The sequence below is a fragment of the Pseudonaja textilis genome, chromosome 1 (assembly GCF_049901715.1).
Source record: "Pseudonaja textilis isolate UNSWEBS1 chromosome 1, rPseTex1.2, whole genome shotgun sequence".
NCBI lineage: Eukaryota > Metazoa > Chordata > Lepidosauria > Squamata > Elapidae > Pseudonaja > Pseudonaja textilis.
In genome coordinates this window covers 6,697,433-6,715,185 of record NC_141990.1, presented here as the reverse complement: position 1 = coordinate 6,715,185, position 17,753 = coordinate 6,697,433, and the positions used below count along the sequence as shown (strand labels likewise).

General features: G+C 41.9%; 1 protein-coding gene across 2 annotated transcripts in view; it reads left to right on the top strand.

Moving 5' to 3' along the window:
- The window catches only part of MED13 (mediator complex subunit 13), a 145,795-nt gene that overhangs the window by 80,351 nt on the left and 47,691 nt on the right, over window positions 1-17,753 (top strand). For both annotated transcript variants that reach the window (XM_026710143.2, XM_026710142.2), the window contains exons 7-10: window positions 1,780-1,942; window positions 3,484-3,594; window positions 8,178-8,861; window positions 16,491-16,698. In XM_026710143.2, the coding sequence (XP_026565928.2) occupies window positions 1,780-1,942; window positions 3,484-3,594; window positions 8,178-8,861; window positions 16,491-16,698 (1,166 nt within the window). The remainder of the gene's footprint in view (window positions 1-1,779; window positions 1,943-3,483; window positions 3,595-8,177; window positions 8,862-16,490; window positions 16,699-17,753) is intronic.

Genomic DNA, 17,753 nt, shown 5'->3' with positions numbered 1-17,753 from the left:
TTAGGGCGAGAAAGACAAGACATTTTAAAAAAGTAACAAGATGCAAGCTACCTCTCCTGGTCATGGTTGTATAATGATAAGTCTTCACCAAGCAGGCAAAACCAGAATTTTTTAAGAAGCTCACAAGAATTCGTTTAAATAATCTTCAGTGAAGAAAATTTAGGAACCTATAATGAAAGAATTCTGACAACGGTTGAGTTTGCACAGCAAGCCCTTTGAACTGAAACAGTGCTCATATATCCTTTTGTGTCTTGTTCTTTTTCCCATCCCTGCTTGTATGTACAAGGGCTCATTTCCATTTTTTTTTGCAATACTCAGACTTGCTATATGCTAATGTTGTTTTCTGTGTGAGATCTAACACTCACTATAATCTTCCTCTCATAAGCTGATATTTGCCATTATAAAAGGAGCGTCCTTAAGATCCACCGTCCCAACTATGCTTGCTTCCAAAGTTAATAAGTGAATACAGGTAATCCTCAACCCAATTGAGCCCAAAATTTCTGATGCTGAGCGAGACATGTATTGAGTTAAGTTTGGCTCCGTATTATAACCTTTCTTGCCACATGTCTGTGGAAATTCTCAGTCATCCAGGTCATGGTTAAGAGGCAACTGGGCTTTCTTGTTTTTCTTCGAAGACGTTTTGCTTCTTATTCGAGAAGCTGCTTCAGCTCTGACTGGATGTGGGGAATGGAAGAGTTTATATTCCTTGCAGACAGCTGGTCTTTTGCATTCTTTTAGATAGTTGTTGAGGCCACTTGGAGTTTTGTCTCTGGCCTCAGGGTCACCTGAGTAATGCAAATGGGTGTGGAGCCTTCTTGGAACTGCTGAAAGGACCATGTTGTGGAATGTCAAATCCTCTGGCTAGAAAATACAGGAAAACACAATTGCTGCACTCCATGTGGAATCAACAGTATTCATTTTTAATTGCGTTTGCAGAATTGCACATGTTCTGCATATAGCAGATTGAATGGAAATTATTTTTCTTCTTAGACCATGACAGTGATTGCTCTGTGAGTGAGATGGATGTTTTATTTCATTTCACTTCTTTTTATATTTTTATATTATTTATATTGTTTTGTTTTATTTTTTTAGTTATAGGTAGACCTGGACTTAACAAGAGTTCATTTAATGATCATTCAAAGTTATAACAGCACTGAAAAAAAAAGTGACTTGTGATCCTTTTTTACACTTAATGACTGTTGCAGCACCCCCAAGGTCACATGATCAAAAATTAAAGAGCTTGGCAACTGAGTCATACGATGGTTGCCGTCTCCCGGGATCACGTGATCACCTTTTGTGACCTTCAGACATGTAAAGTCAATGGGGAAGCAAACCATGCCACTAATTTAACAACTGCAGTGATTCTCTTAACAACTGTGGCAAGAAAGTTTGTAAAACGGGGCAAAACTCACTTAACAAATGTCTCGCTTAGCAACAGAAAAGCTGGGCTCAATTGTGGTCGTAAGTCGAGGATTAGCTGCAAATCCAATTCCATCAAGTTATTTTTTTCCCTTGCTGATGCTTTTCTGTACCTATTGTCAACCAAGGACTTGTGTAACCTTTTGGGTGGGGGGGGGGCGGCGTTCTTCAGCTTGCAAATTCAGACAATGTCCTAAAATGCCCGGGGTTGTCAGATTTCACTTCCTTTCTAAACGCATAAATCACTGTGTCTCATTGACAAAAGCTTATAGATTTTCCTTTGGGTTTCCGGTTTAGCAGATTATGGGGCAGATACAATATAATAATGAGATGACTTCTGTTTCTGGCTTCTTTTTCCAGTTGAGGCTCGTTCAGCTCAGAAGTGGGTCAAGCTATCTTCGGTTTCTGATGTGTTCAGTTGTGACAGCACTAATCACCACGGGGGGAGGATCCCCCGAAAGCTGGCCAATCAGGTGGTTGACAGAGTTTGGCAAGAATGCAATATGAACAGAGCACTGACCAAGTAGGTGGTTTTGTTTTATTTTTGACATTTGGTAAGAACGTCAAAATGCAGTTCAGTTGATCCATATGGGACAGGAAGAAAACACTGCCGGCTTGTTTCCGTATTGTAGGTATGGATCTCAATTGAAATATATCTACCAGTTTCAAAAAAATTAGGAAACTCGCATGGATTATCTCAAGCTTAATAATTGATTTGCTGGCTCAGGATTATTCCAGTGTTCTTTTTTACAAGTTTGATCAGCCAAGTGCTTTGGGGAGCCTGATTTTAAGTCATGGAGATGCTAAAGTTCCTTGATAATTAAACCAGTGACACAGAAAATCCCAGTAGATACCTTGTGATATGAGAGGCTGATAAATAACATCCCTAATAATTATTGAATTAAGTCTGTGTGCTGTCAAATGATTCAGGCTCCTTATGACAATGTTACTTACAACGAACCATCCAAAGGGAAGAAAGGTAATTACTATGAAACATTCAAAATAATTAAATACATTTATCCCACAATAGATGATAAACCCAAAATTAGGTTTCAGGTAACAGCCAACAACAGCAACTAGGACAGAATAATTGTAACCATAAAGACATCCCAGTCTTTCTTAGCTTCTGGAAGGCTTATTAGCATGAAAACCAGTCTAATTTTTAGAGGAAGGCTAACTCAAATCTTAGATGTCATAATAATAACAATAATAAAACTATTTCTAGTCTTCCTCATTTCCCCCAAATGGGACACAGCTCTTCTCCCAGAAGGATGTCCTTAGACAGAACCATATTCTTTGGGGTCTTTGGTACTCTCAGATCTTGGTTGGCTGGCAATTAACACTCAGATAATCAGAAATTAACACCAGGATTAAAACCAGACCAACCATCAAGGAGTAAACAATATCTCAGTCAAGGAACAACCAACTAAATCAAACAGTAAACAACAGCCTAATCAAAGAACCATCCAAGAGCACTCCCACCAACACTGACAGGGCAAGCAGAGAACATACCCCACTCCTTCTATTGCTGATGATGTAGCCTAGTTTGGTAATGAAACATCTGCAAGAAAACAGCCAAGTTTGGAGAGCACCAAGGATCCCACAGTTCAACCCTGAGGCACAAATATCCCCTTCCATCAACTGTCATTAGCATCAGAGGCTAACTACAAAGTGCTTTTTGCAATTGTTTAATTTGATTCGATTGTGACAGTTCTGAGGAATTGAAGCCTTACAATATTTTTTTTACTATTTACTTATACAATTTACTTGTTAATTATTCACAATAAAAAACAGTGGTAAATGACATATACTTGGGTGATAACTTTTTATTATGGGCTCGTCAGGCAGAGGCCCATCCACAAACGCTTGGTTTTTGTGTGATCATAACACCACACATGATATAGCTTCTAAATGAATGGGGTTTTTAAAGTCCTAGAATTCCTAGTTAACAAGCTGGAAGCTTCAGTTCCAGTAGAGCTATAGAAGATCAGTAGTAGTTTAGGGCCTTTTAAAATATATTTTCCTATACTTAAAGAATATTTTTTTTCCTCGGATGCCATGTAGAAGGAAGTATTCTGCTACATCAAATGGCTTATGTGAAGACGAGACAATTGAGAAAATGGGATTTTGGGAGTTCGTTGAAGCTGCACAGAGGGCTAATTGCACATGTTCCAGGTAAGAGAACCTGATAGGTGAAAACAGGCAGAGGCCTTTCAGAATCCATTGTATGAAATAACAAAACAGTGAGAAGCTAAATGACCTGCCAGCACGATCAGTTTAAATGTGTCAATTTCTCAAAGTAAGATATGAGACAAACAGGTAGCTGGCGACAATGACCACAACTGAGCCCAAATATTTCTTTACTAAGCAGGACAGTTGTAGAGCGAGTTTCACTCCATTTTATGACCTTTCTTGCCACAGTTGTTAAGCGAATCACTACAGTTTTTAAATGAATCACGCGATCGCTAAAGGAATCCGGCTTCCTCCACTGACTTGGCATATTGAAAGGGAAGGCTACAAATGGTAATCACATGACTCCCGGGAAAGTGCAGCCGTCCTAAAATGCACGCCAAGTGGCTGAAGTTTGATCACATGACCACGGGGATTCTGCAACATCAGAACTGTGAAAAGTGGACATGTCCCTTTTTTTCCATCACAGTTGCAACTTTGGTCACTGAATAAATGGCTGTAAGTCGAGGACTACCTGAAATTAGCCAGAGATTGATTAGGAACAGATTGGTATCAACTAAAAAGGATATTCCTTTGGTCTTTTTAGCTGCCAGAAAAAGGGAATGGGGGAAAACAAGGCATTCTTGAAATACCTAGATAGTCACTTCAGCAGCCCAATGTTCTCGGAGCATAAGGTGGTTATTGGAGAACATGATGGATGACTCTCGGAGACGGATCTGTCCCATTGGAGAAGTCACATCCAGGGGGCGGGGGAAAGACCAGGGTCAAGGGGGAAATGTATGATGTGATTTAGTATCGGCTGTACCCAGCCACGCGCCAACGTGGCAATTTCTAATAAACCAGTTTATTTTTTCTGAGATGCGGCTGGCGACTTTTGCTTTGAATGAGGGGGATTTGTTGGAGCCCTGAGAATCAGATTGGTACCGGAATGGAAACCTATTAGAAAATGCTAGGGCTGTTGACTAGAGTGGGAGATTGAAAACATTTCTGAAAGAAGGACGTGACAAGTACTTCTCTATACAGATAGTCCTCGAATTACAACAGTTTGTTTTAGTGACTGTTACAATGGCACTGAAAAAAAATGGCTGTTTTTCACACTTACGACCGTTGCAGCATCCCCATGGTCACATGATCCAAATCCAGATGCTTGGCAACCGATTCATTTTTATGACGGTTGCAGTATCCCGGGGTCACGCGATCCCCTTTTGTGATCTTCTGACAAAGCAGAGTCAACAGGGAAGCCAGATTCACTTAACGGTCTTCTTACTCTCTTAATAATAACTGCAATGATTCACTTAACAACTGTGGCAAGAAAGGTCGTAAAATGGGGGCAAAGGCTCACTTAACAAGTGTTTCGCGTAGCCACATAAATTTTGGGCTGAATTGTGGCCATAAGTCGAGGATTACCTGTAGTTGCCAAGAAAGCTGTATGGGCTTGTCCGTGAAATGATAGGAAGTTGAACTTGATTCGGATAAAATAGTATATTCGTCCTTATTTATAATCTCTATTTAGTTATTGTTCTTTGGATGCCTCTGTCTAGCTACTTGTCCACCAGACAGTTACCAGTATTCCTCGGTGAACGATCCTTTGTTCAGTGACCGTTTGAAGTGGCAAATACAGAGACTTTGTGACGGGTCCTTGGAGTTGCAACCGTTGTAATGTCCCCATGGTCATGTGATTGTAATTCTGGCGCTAGGCAACCAGCAGGCATTTACGATGGTGACAGTCACGTGATCACCACTTGGGACTTTCGCTGCCAGCTGTCATAAGACACTAAGTGGGGAAGCCAAAGTAACAGGAGGTTGGAATCAGGTGACATCATGTGACACTGGACCTAACAATCACATCTGGAACTGCTCTCATAAATCAGTGGGGTCAAGTGACGTTGTGCCTTATGGTGATGAACTCAGCGACTGAGTTCTCCATCCCCAGTTACGGTCATAAACCGAGAACTACCTGTAGAGGTAAGTCCTCGGATTACAACCACAATTGAACCCAGACTTTCTGTTGCTAAGCAAAAATAGTTGTTAAATGAATTTTGCCTCATTTTACAACCTTCCTTGCCACAGTTATTATGGGGATCACTGATAAGTTAGTCACACGGTCATTCAGTGAATCTGGCTTCCCTCATTGATTTTGCTTGTCAAGAAGGTCACAAAAGGGGATCGCGTGACCCTGGGACATAAATATCTGAATAGGTCATCAAGCACCTGAATGTTGATCACGTGACCATGGGATCATACCACGGTCGTAAGTGTGAAAGTGTATCAGAAGTCACTTTATTCAGTGTCATTGTCCCTTTGAACAGTCACTAAACGAATGGTTGTAAGTTGGGGACTACCTGTACTAACAAATAGCCCTGTCAACCCACAAGGAAGGAGGGAAGACAGGAAGGAGGACAAGAAAGGAAGCTGGTTATTCGACAGCCCCTTCTCTCTCTGTTTTGCCTTGATTTTAAATCTCTTTATGACGCAGGAGTGCAGCTGGGTAATTTTAGACACTGGATTTTATGCTCTGACAAGGCCCCTAAGGGCGACCCTGCATCGCTTTGTTCAGAAAAGGCATATTTATACTGAAAGGAGTAAAACGAGCATCTGTAATTATGTACATTTCCAGCTGGCTGCCCTCTGACTATATTAGATATGTAAAGAAGAAAGTGAGAGAGAGAGAGAGAGAGAGAGAGGGAGAGAAAGAGAATATGCTGTGGTGAGCAGAATCAGTCCCAGTTGGCCCTGTCATGTCCTTTTCTGTCACGTATTGACGTCAGGCTTGTTTGCCGCTGCACCTGTCGTCTACCGTTCTGACTGGGTTCATGCAACCTGTCAAACCCCAAACCTGGGTTAACAAAACATAGTTACTATATTCACATTACATGCCGTATCCCCCCACCCCACCCCCCCAAAATGGAATAATGCGGTGGCCTGATTTATCAACGACTTAGTTCCCATTTTGGTCGAGTCTGTGTGCAGTATTGTGCAAGGTGCTCTTTCATATTTTTGGGGGGGTGGGGGTGGGGTTCTTTATTGCAGGGCTGTCAGGTGGGAACAACCAGAGCCACGCATGTAGAGTATAAATTAATTAAAGGTAGTCCTTGACTTACAACCACAATTGAGTTTTCTTCCAGTTCCACGTGTTTTCTGGCCACAATTGTTCAGGGAATGACTGCAGTTTGTTCAGTTAGTAACGCAATTATAAAGTGAATCTGGCTTCTCCGTTGACTTGGCTTGTGAGAAGGTCGCAAAAGGGGATCGCGTGACCCCGGGATACTGCAACCGTCATAAATACATGCCACTTGCCAAGCATCCGAATTTTGATCAAGTGACCATGGGGATGCTGCAAGAGTCATGAAAAACGATAATGAAAAATGGCCAGTAAACAAATGGTTGTAAGTCAAGGACTATACCTGTACTTTCTTTCTCTATGCCTATTTCATAGCAAACTTCTCAGATTGGCAGTTTGCCCCTGAGGGTGGAAAAAAACGTAGATAAGGTTCAAAGGCATTCAAGGGATATTGGACCTTGACCTTTTGTGACTATCTATTGATTCCAGGCTAATTCCCCACTTGACTCCTCCCAACTGGGACAATCTGTCTCCGAAGGGTCCTTCTCTTTGGCCCTACTGTCTGGTCCTACCTGCCTTGTTGAGTATAACTTAATACGTAAAATTGTGGTTTGAAGTACATTTGCAAAGAGCAGGCATTACAGATAACCAGTATCTATAATACCTTTATATTTACGATCTGTTATGAATAAAAATGTGCCTAGTCCAAATTATGACCAAATTCAACGACCAAATTACAACCAAGTCCAAATTCCATCTTCAGCTTCTTTATAAATAAGGTAATTAGCTGATGTTGCCTCCTTATTAATGCCCTTCAGCTCAACTTCACAGGGCTGAAACATGAGTTCAAAATTTGGGAGCTTCACTACAGATAGTCCTTTGACGTACGACCACAGTTGACCTCCAAATTTATGTTGCTAAGTGAGCAATTTGTTAAGTGAGTTTTGCCCCTTTTTACAACTTTCCTTGCCACATTTGTTAAGTGAATCACTGCCGTTGTTAAACTAGTAAGACGGTTGTTAAGTGAATCTGTCTTCCCCATTGACTTTGCATGTCAGAAGATGGCAAAATATCCCATTATCCCGGGACATTGCAAGTGTCACAACTATGGACCAATTATTAAGCATCTGAATGTAAATCACATGACCAGGGGTTGCTGCAATGGTCATAAGTGTGAAAAATGGTCATAAGTCAGTTTTTTTTGGTGCTGTTGTAACTTCGAATGATCGCTAAACAAACTGTTGTACGTTGAGGATTACCTGTATGGTGAAACATTATGGTTAGTGCTATGAAGAGCTGCAAATAGGGGGGAAAACACTAAATCCATTCTCCCTGCCTACTCATAACTGTAATTAGCAGTGAAGCAAAACAGCCACCCTGGCTCCGTGTTTACGTTTTATGTATCCGTTGATTGATTTTCCTTTGGGGAACCTGTTTATTTAACTCCCGTGGGATTTGGCAGCTGAAATACGGATGACCTATAATATCCCGTTATCTTTCCCTTCAGGCACAAAAGTCTCAAACCAAGACTCGCTGTTCAACAGGGGCCGGTGCCTCCCGCTGGCCAGCAACCCCAACCAGCGACAAAGCACAAGGCCAACGAGAAGCAAGAGAAAGGAGACAAACCCCAGAAGCGACCCTTAACCCCATTCCACCATCGAGTGTCCATCAGCGACGAGGTTATCCTGGAGGCCGACTCGGCCAGTCAGCGGCTGGTGATCCCCACTACCGACAGCCAAGTGAGGTTTTCCAACCTCAGAACTAGCGAGGTAGCAAAGACCCCTCAAATGCACCCCACGGAAATTGCGAGCTCCCCGCAGCCACCCCCCCTCAGTCCCCACCCGTGCGAGGCGGCAGAGGAGGGGGTGACCAAAACGCCTTCCACGCCCCAGAGCCAACATTTCTATCCGATGTCGACTCCCGACCCTTTGGTCCCTTCCAAAGCCATGGAAGATAGGATAGAAGGCTTATCCCAGAGTTTCCCAGCAACGTTCCCCGACGTCGTAGAGCCCACCCTGTACGTCGGGGCAGCAGTGAACTTGGAGGAAGAAGATGCAGATTCCATGTGGAAGTATTACAAGGTTCCAAAGAAAAAAGACGTGGATTTTTTGCCGCCACCGCTGCCGAGTGAAAAATTTCGGGACGACCCCGTGGGATCTGCAGCATCGGACAACGTACCTTCCGCTACAGAGTAAGCGCACCTGAATGTTGACCTCTGAGTCCATATCCGTGATTTTTCAAACTTTTGCATGTCTTAATTGATTTGCACAATGGTGTGTGTGTGTGTGTGCTTGTGCGTGTGTGTGTACGTACACACTGCCCTGCTCTGTATCAGTTTTAGAAATATTATAATGGTGCAGGCAGTCCTTGACAGCGATCGTAATTGAGTTTGCAATTTTTGGTTGTCAGTTGCGTTGGTCATTTAGAGGATCATGACATGACTGGGCCTGATTTTGTGAGTTTTTCTTTATGGTGGTTGTTAAGTGAATGCCACGGTCATCAATAGCAACTGCACTTAGGCTTATATACCTCTTCACAGTGCTTTACAGCACTCTCTGGGCAGTTTACAATGTCAGCATATTAACAAAATAATAGAGCTGGAAGTTGGACCGTGGAGGTCTTCTAGTCCAACCCCCTGCTTAGGCAGAAAACCCAATACCATTTCAGACAGTTGTCCATACTTTTCTTAAAAACTTACAGCGCCGGAGCATTCGCAGGCAAGTTGTTCCACTGGTTAATTGTTCTGTCATTAAATTTTGCCTTAGTTCCAGGTTGCTTCTCTCCTTGTTTAGTTTCCATCCATTGTCCAACCTTCAGGTGCTTTGGAGAATAGCTTGACTCTTCCTTCTTTGTGGCATCCCTGAGATATTGCCCCTGACAATCTGGCTCCTTATTTTACTGATTTTGGAAGGATGGAAGGCTGAGTCAACCTCAATCCTTCTCAGAATCGAACTCCAGACTGTGTGGAGTTCGCCTGCAGTGCAGCATTCTAACCACTGCACCATCAGGCAACGTAAATTTTGGGTCCAATTGTCATAAGTCGAGAACTACCTGTAATACCTTCTGCTTTTGTGTTATAACCCATCAATTCACCCTTTCCCCCTGCCTCACAATAGAATGGCATGCAACCATTCTGCCTTTCTTGTTTCTGAAGGTGTAGAAATTTCTCTCTAACCGTAACATATTCTGAGATTTTTGTCTTTTCAGAATCCGTATAGTTTCTGTTAACTACTTTCTATCCTTCTTTGGTTATACAGGTGAAACTCAAAAAATTAGAATATGGTGCAAAAGTTCATTTATTTCAGTAATGCAACTTAAAAAGTGAACCTAATTTATGAGATAGACTCATTACATGCAAAGCAAGATAGTTCAAGCTGTGATTTGTCATAATTGTGATGATTATGGACTACAGCTCGTGAAAACCCCAAATCCACAATCTCAGAAAATTAGAATATTGTGAAAAGGTTCAATATTCTAGGCTCAAAGTGTCCCACTCTAATCAGCTAATTAAGCCATAACACCTGCAAAGGGTTCCTGAGCCTTTAAATGGTCTCTCCGTCTGGTTCAGTAGGAAGCACAATCATGGGAGAGACTGCTGACCTGACAGTTGTGCAGAAAACCATCATTGACACCCTCCATAAGGAAGGAAAGCCTCAAAAGGTAATTGCAAAAGAAGTTGGATGTTCCCAAAGTGCTGAATCAAAGCACATTAATAGAAAGTTATGTGGAAGGGAAAAGTGTGGAAGAAAAAGGTGCACAAGCAGCAGGGATGACCGCAGCCTGGAGAGGATGGTCAGGAAAAGGCCATTCAAAAGTGTTGGGGACTTTCACAAGGAGTGGACTGAGGCTGGAGTCAGTGCATCAAGAGCTACCACACACAGACGGATCCTGGACATGGGCTTCAAATGTCGTATTCCTCTTGTCAAGCCGTTCCTGAACAACAAACAATGTCAGAAGCGTCTTACCTGGGCTAAAGAAAAACAGACCTGGTCTGTTGCTCAGTGGTCCAAAGTCCTCTTTTCTGATGAGAGCAATTTTTGCATCTCGTTTGGAAACCAAGGACCCAGAGTCTGGAGGAAGAATGGAGAGGCACACACTGCAAGATGCTTGAAGTCCAGTGTGAAGTTTCCACAGTGTGTGTTGATTTGGGGAGCCATGTCATCTGCTGGTGTTGGTCCACTGTGCTTCATTAAGTCCAAGGTCAATGCAGCCGTCTACCAGGAGATTTTGGAGCACTTCATGCTTCCTCCCGCGGACGAGCTTTATGAGGATGCTGACTTCATTTTCCAGCAGGACTTGGCACCTGCCCACACTGCCAAAAGCACCAAAACCTGGTTCGATGACCATGGGATTCCTGTGTTTGATTGGCCAGCAAACTCGCCTGACCTGAACCCCATAGAGAATCTATGGGGCATTGCCAAGAGAAAGATGAGAGACATGAGACCGAACAATGCAGAAGAGCTGAAGGCCGCTACTGAAGCATCCTGGTCTTCCATAACACCTCAGCAGTGCCACAGGCTGATAGCTTCCATGCCACACTGCATTGAGGCAGTAATTGCTGCAAAAGGGCCCCAAACCAAGTACTGAGTACATAAGCATGCTTACACTTTTCAGAGGTCCGATATTCTATGTACAATCCTTGTTTTATTGATTGCATGTAATATTCTAATTTTCTGAGATTGCAGATTTGGGATTTTCATGAGCTGTAAGCCACCATCATCACAATTATGACAAATCATGGCTTGAGCTATCTTGCTTTGCATGTAATAAGTCTATCTCATATATTAGTTTCACCTTTTAAGTTGCATTACTGAAATAAATGAACTTTTGCACGATATTCTAATTTTTCGAGTTTCACCTGTGCCTCTCTTCTTCCAATTTCTCTGTCTGTGTTTTCCTTTTTGATAATTTAGACATCCCTGGGTATATGCAGCTGGTTTATTTAGATATGTCTCCTGTTTTTTCTTTTAATAGGAACTATTTTAATTGCATCTCCAGTGTCTTGTTTCAGGAAAATTTTCCAGATACATTTAGCCTTCGGAATTACTAAACATGAGATCTGACCTACCTTATTTTTTTTTATTTTGAGTTGATCAAAATCTATTCTTCTGAAGTCTGGTACTGTCTACCCTTCTGATCCTTCTCCCTCCCGCTCTTAAACTCCAAGATAACACAGATACAATCGCTCAAGGTTCCAGTCACCTTTACGTAATGAACCAATACTTTTTGATAGCCAGACTGCTTTTCGTTGTCTCCATTAGCGAGAGGGAGAAGGAGAGAAGGAGGGAGAGAATTGACTGCTTTGCTTTGTTCTTGAGTCGTTTTTTTTTACTGAGAAATTATGAAATCCGTAATCCTGAGGCCCTCGGGGTTGAACCATTATAATGGGGAAAAACAGCTAGTCCTCGATTTACAACCACAGTTGGGCCCAAAATTTCTGTTGCTAAGCAAGACCATTGTTAGTGAGATTGCCCTATTTTTGCCCTATTTTTACTTCCTTGCCATAGAAATTAAGTGAGTCGTTGCAGTTGTTAAGTTAATAATACAGTTGTTAAAATGAATCCGGCTTCTCCATTAACTTTGCTTGCCAGAAGGTTGCAAAAGGGGATCACGTGACCTCGGGACACTGCAACCGCCATTGAGATGAGCCAGTGGCTAAAGCTCTGAATTTTGATCACGTGACCAAGGGGATGCTGCAATGGTCATAAGTGCGAAGGTGGTATTCAGCAGGTTCTGACCAGTTCTGGAGAACCAGTAGCGGAAATTTTGAGTAGTTCAGAGAATCGGCAAATGCCACCTCTGACTGGCCCCGTCCCCATCTCTTCTCTGCCTCCTGAGTCCCAGCTGGTCGGCTGGGTCTTCTTTGGTTGCTCTGCACAGGAGAACGGAGCTGGAAAGCAGGTTAGTGGGGTGGGGAGGGAATGGGGATTTCGCAGTATCCTTCCCCTGCCACGCCCACAGAACCAGTAATTAAAAAAATGGAATCCCACCACTGCATAAGTGTGAAAGAGTGGTCGAAAATCACTTATTTCAGTGTCGTCGTAACTTCAAACGGTCACTTAACGAATTGTTGTAAGCCCAGGACTCCCTGTTTTAACTACCATTAAAGTCAAAATGGTTTGCGATAAATTGCTTTGTGAATATGACCCATTGCATCTCTTCTGCTTTTCTGAATCGGTACCATGTATGATTCAGGTCCGGCTGGCCCATGTAGGGCTGGCTCTGCCTTATAAGGGTGTGTGTGTGTGTGTGTGTGTGTGAGGGTGGGGGCTGTGACTGTGGAAGGGAGACAGATAGAAGTGACAGAGTGGTCTGTTCTTGCTTGGCTCAGTCTACAAGTAGTCCTCGACTTACGACCATGATTGAACTCCAAATTTCCATTAAGTGAGTTTTTGGCACATTTTATGACTTTTCTTGACACCATTGTAAAGGGGAATCACCGCAGTGGTTTAGTTAGTGACACGGTCGTTAAGTGAATCTACCTTCTCCATTGACTTGGCTTGTCAGAGGGTCACCAAAGGGGATGACATGACCCCCCCAGGGACACCGCAGCTGTCATGAACCCACAATAGTTGCCAAGCACCCGAATTTTGATCACATGACTGTGGGGATGCTGCAATGGTCATAAGTGTGAAAAACAAACCTAAGTCACTTTTTTTCCCCAGTGCCGTTGCAACTTCGAACGGTCACTAAACAAATGGTTGAAAGTAGAGGACCACCTGCATTGCCTTTGGGGCTTTTTCACAGTTATAACCGCCTGCAAAATGTTGGCTCTGTAATTTAATTGTGTCCATACTGTTTTGATCAATTCCAGCTCATTCGTGCTTTTGAGTTCTCCAGTATATGTTTGAAACACATCACTTGGGTATCCAAAATGTTTTTATGAGAACCGAAGCCCTGATAAAGATGAGAGAGAAGGCTACGCGAGGAGATGCGTTTCAGATCTCTGTTCTGTTCCTGTTCCTGTTCCTTGCAGGATCACATCTCCTCTTTATTCCCATTATTCAGAGAAGCGACTTGACAGTTTGCTAGCAAGCTATCTATAATCTGCCCCCCCCTGCTAACAAGTGACGAATTTAATTGTGCTTGATTGCTGCTGAATTTCAAAAGAACTGCATTTCCTTGAAATGAATGGGCAGAAAGAGAAATGTGCATCTCCCTTGTCTTAGAATACTTCAGTCCGTAGCTGATGATTGCAGCTGTTTGTTGCCACAGCACGATATGAAAATAAAGAGAGATGAAAAGATATCAGCTTAATTATCCTTGGGGAGAGAAGAACAAGAATCTTCCTTTATTGGATTTAAGAGTACATTTATGCAGGTAGCCCTCAATTTATGGTCACAATTGAGCCCCAAATGTCTGTTGCTAAATGAGACATTTGTTAACTTGACTTTTGCCCCCTTTCACGACCTCGTTTGCCACCATTGTTAAGTGAATTGCTGTGGGTGTTAAGTTAGTAACACGGTTGTTAAGTGATCTCAATAGGAGACCCTGGGACACCGCAACTGTCCTAAATATGGCTCAGGTGCCAAGCATCCAAATTTTGGTCACATGACTGTGGGGATGCCGCAACGGTCATCAGTGTGAAAAATGGTCCTAAGTTGCTTTTTCCCATTGTTGTTGTAACTTGGAACGGTCATTAAATGAACTGTTGTAAGTTAAGGACCACTTATACCCTGTTGAGTAAACCTTTTACTGATTTCACATTAGGAGTTAAAAAGAATCTTTTAAAAAAATTCTGATTGTATCATTTTTTGGGCCATATCTGGGACACTATTAAGTATCTTGTTTGCCACGATCTATTTAAAAATGTGGGGCAATTCTGAGGATAACGCATAGGAAATGCAGCGAGGTCCTTTTCCACATTTGTTTTATTTTAAAGCTGAAACTAAAACTGGTAGATACTATATCCAACTCTCCTGATGCAGTGTTAGTTCTTCAGACAGCAAACTTAGATTGATGCTGATAGAAGAGAATATTTGTAGCTCAGAGTCCCAAAGGTGCTTTTTTTCAAGAGCCAACTGGGTTTTCTGGGTTTTCTTTGAAGATGTTTTGCTTCTCATTCAAGAAGCTTCTTCAGCTTCTTGGATGAGAAACAAAACATCTTCAAAGAAAAACCAGAAAGTTCAATTGCTTCTTGGAACAACCATGAGCTGGATGACTATTGAGATAGAGATTCTCTATTATACAATAGAGATTCTCTATTGAGAATCTCTGTTGTAGCTCAGAGATTGAACTATGGGTCCTTGGTGCTCTCTGAACTTAGTGGAGTTAATAATCATGTTACGGTATGCCTGATGATGTTACCTAGTTGGGTAATGAAATGTCTGCAGGAAACCTAGCAAGCTAAGAGAGCACCAAGGACCACACAAACCTAGATTGTTTACTGGTGATAGTGGAATTAGACCACTAAAGCCCAATCTTCTTAGATTGGTCCTGTAGAAAATCCAAAGGACTGATTATATACAGTAGTATTTAGTATATATATATATCAAATATAAGTCAGTATTGACTATTTTCAAAATTGCCTTTAATCCTGGTTCCACTACCTGAGAATGTTCAGTGTTGTGATCATAAGACAGCAGAAGGGGATGCTCAACTTTTTCAATAAACAGCATAGTTTTATATTTATAGTTTTATATACTCTTCTCAGATCAGGTCTGAGGACTCGGGGAATAACTCTGTCCCAGGGTGGAAATTCTATGTTAATTACACTGTAATCTGCTAAATGGGGAAATCCGTCAGTCTTCCAACAGGTTTCAGTGCTGATTCCCAAGCTGTGTGATACATATCATAATTATTTAGTAGCTTTATTGACTCAAATAGGGATAGATTTTTATCTGAATACTAGCTGTTGAAAAGGAACAGAGGGGGGAAAAAAGGCTACTCGCCCTCTCCCTAATCACTTTGTAAGAATACAGTCTTAACTACAGTCTTAACATTTTTAAAACTAAGGATTTGGATACAATAAAATTACTGTGGCTACCTTGGAGGAAATGGATTTTTGAGAACTCAAAAGTGTTGTGTCATTCAAATACAGGTAGCCCTTGGCTTACAATAATTCATTTAGTGACCGTTCAGAGTTAAAACAACACTAACAAAAAGTGAATTATGACCATTTTCACACTTATTATGGCTGTTGCAGCATTCCCATGGTCATGATCAAAATCCAGACACTTGGCAACTGACTCATACTTACGACAATTGCAGTGTCCTGGGGTCATGTTGTCACCTTTTGCGACCTTCTGGCAAAGTCAGCGGGGAAGCCAGATTCTCTTAACAATCTTGTTAAGAACTTAACAGTTGCAGGGATTCCCTTAACAACTGTGGTAAGAAAGGTGGCAAAATGGGGTTAAACTATTTTTAATTCTAATGTGAGAAGATAAATATGGTATATTACTTAAAGAGCTAGATCACTAAAAAGTAGACTGGTAATTCAGTTCTTGCTTAGGATAGCATCAGTGTTAGGCTGAGCTATGTTAACTAACCCATTTCCTGCAGGGTGATAAATTGCTCCATATTATTGGAGCTGCTTGGAGAAAAAATGGATATTACTGTGAGTACCTACTTAACAGAATAAGAGAATTGGAAGGGACCTTGGAGATCTTCTAATCTAACCCCACCCTGCTCAGGCAGGAGTCCGTATACCATTTCAGACAAATGGCTTTTTTTTTTCTTTTTTTAAAAAGCCTCCAGCAACACTTTCTGAAGGCAAGCAGTTCCACATGGCTTCTTGCCTCCTTAGCTGGCTAATTAGCAGATTGGATTTTGCATTTTCAACTTGTACGCTTTATAATTCTGTCTTTTTCTTTTCCCGTAGATTAATGTTGCAATGTAGAAAACCTCTCAAGGTCTCTGATGAATTGGTACAGCAGTACCAAAGCAAGAACCAATACCTAGCAGCTATAGTAGCTGACCAGGAACTTGAAATGGACCCATATGCATTTGTTGATGGAGATGAAGAGTTCCCATTTCCCGATAAAAAGGACAGGCCAAACAATGACCGAGAAATTGGGAAAAAACATAAGGTAAGTGGGGAAAAAAAAACCAAAATACAAACCAGTACAGTAAGCATTAATATCAAGGATTCTAGACTTTTGGGGGAGGGAGAGGGGGAGGGGGTGTGTTTTAATGTGATGGATTACACAGAACAGGAGCTCAAAGTCTGCACAACTAATTCTATCAGTAGAAGAGAATATTTGCAGCTCAGGGTTGGGGTCCTTGGTGCTTGTGTGAGGTTGGTGGTTTTCTTGCAGATGTTTCACAACCCAACAAGTTAACTTCATCAGTGCACTAGGCTCTGTTTAGAATGTCAAAGTTTTCTTAAAAATACAAAAAGTGTTAGAGCATAGCATCTGCCTTCAAGGAGAAAAGTTCTGACAGATATGCTTCAGTTGTTAGTCCCTTCTAAAATATTTATTTATATCTCAATACAAAAATCATAGTGACACGGGAAGATTTTCATCAACCTGTGATCAGGATACATCCTTCTGATGGAATATGTTTCTGCTAGAAGCTTTTTTTTCCTTTTCTGTTCCACTGCTAAATGGTTCTGTCACAAAATCCCTCCTTAGTTTTAAGTTGGCTCTCTGTGATGACCCTGGGCGTGACACAAAAATAACAAAGTCACAAAAGTAGAATAAATTCCCTTTAATGCCTTCAACTTGGCCCCAACGTCCAGTTATCCTCGGCTGGATATCAAACTCTTCAAAAAACAGTCTATGAAGGGCAGAAATGCAGTCCGAACCCAAAGTAAAGATAATTAGAAATTAAAAAACCAACATAAACCACACTGAAGTAATTAACACGGCAGGCCAGGATGATAAATTGCAGACTTTCAAAGGATAACGCAGCACCCACAGTTGGGAGGACGCCACAATCCAGATAAACCTGGACAAAGATAATGCATCTGCAACTAATGAAAGGGATCAGGGCCTTTTTCTCTCTCTTAAGCCAGGTTTCTCCCTTCTCCGTTCCTCCCAGTGTGCCCTAGGATGAAGAGGGGGTGGCCCTGGGTCTTCCTCTGAATGCCCAGCCAGACTGCCCTTCTCCCATTTCTTCCACAGCCACTGGAGCCACATCC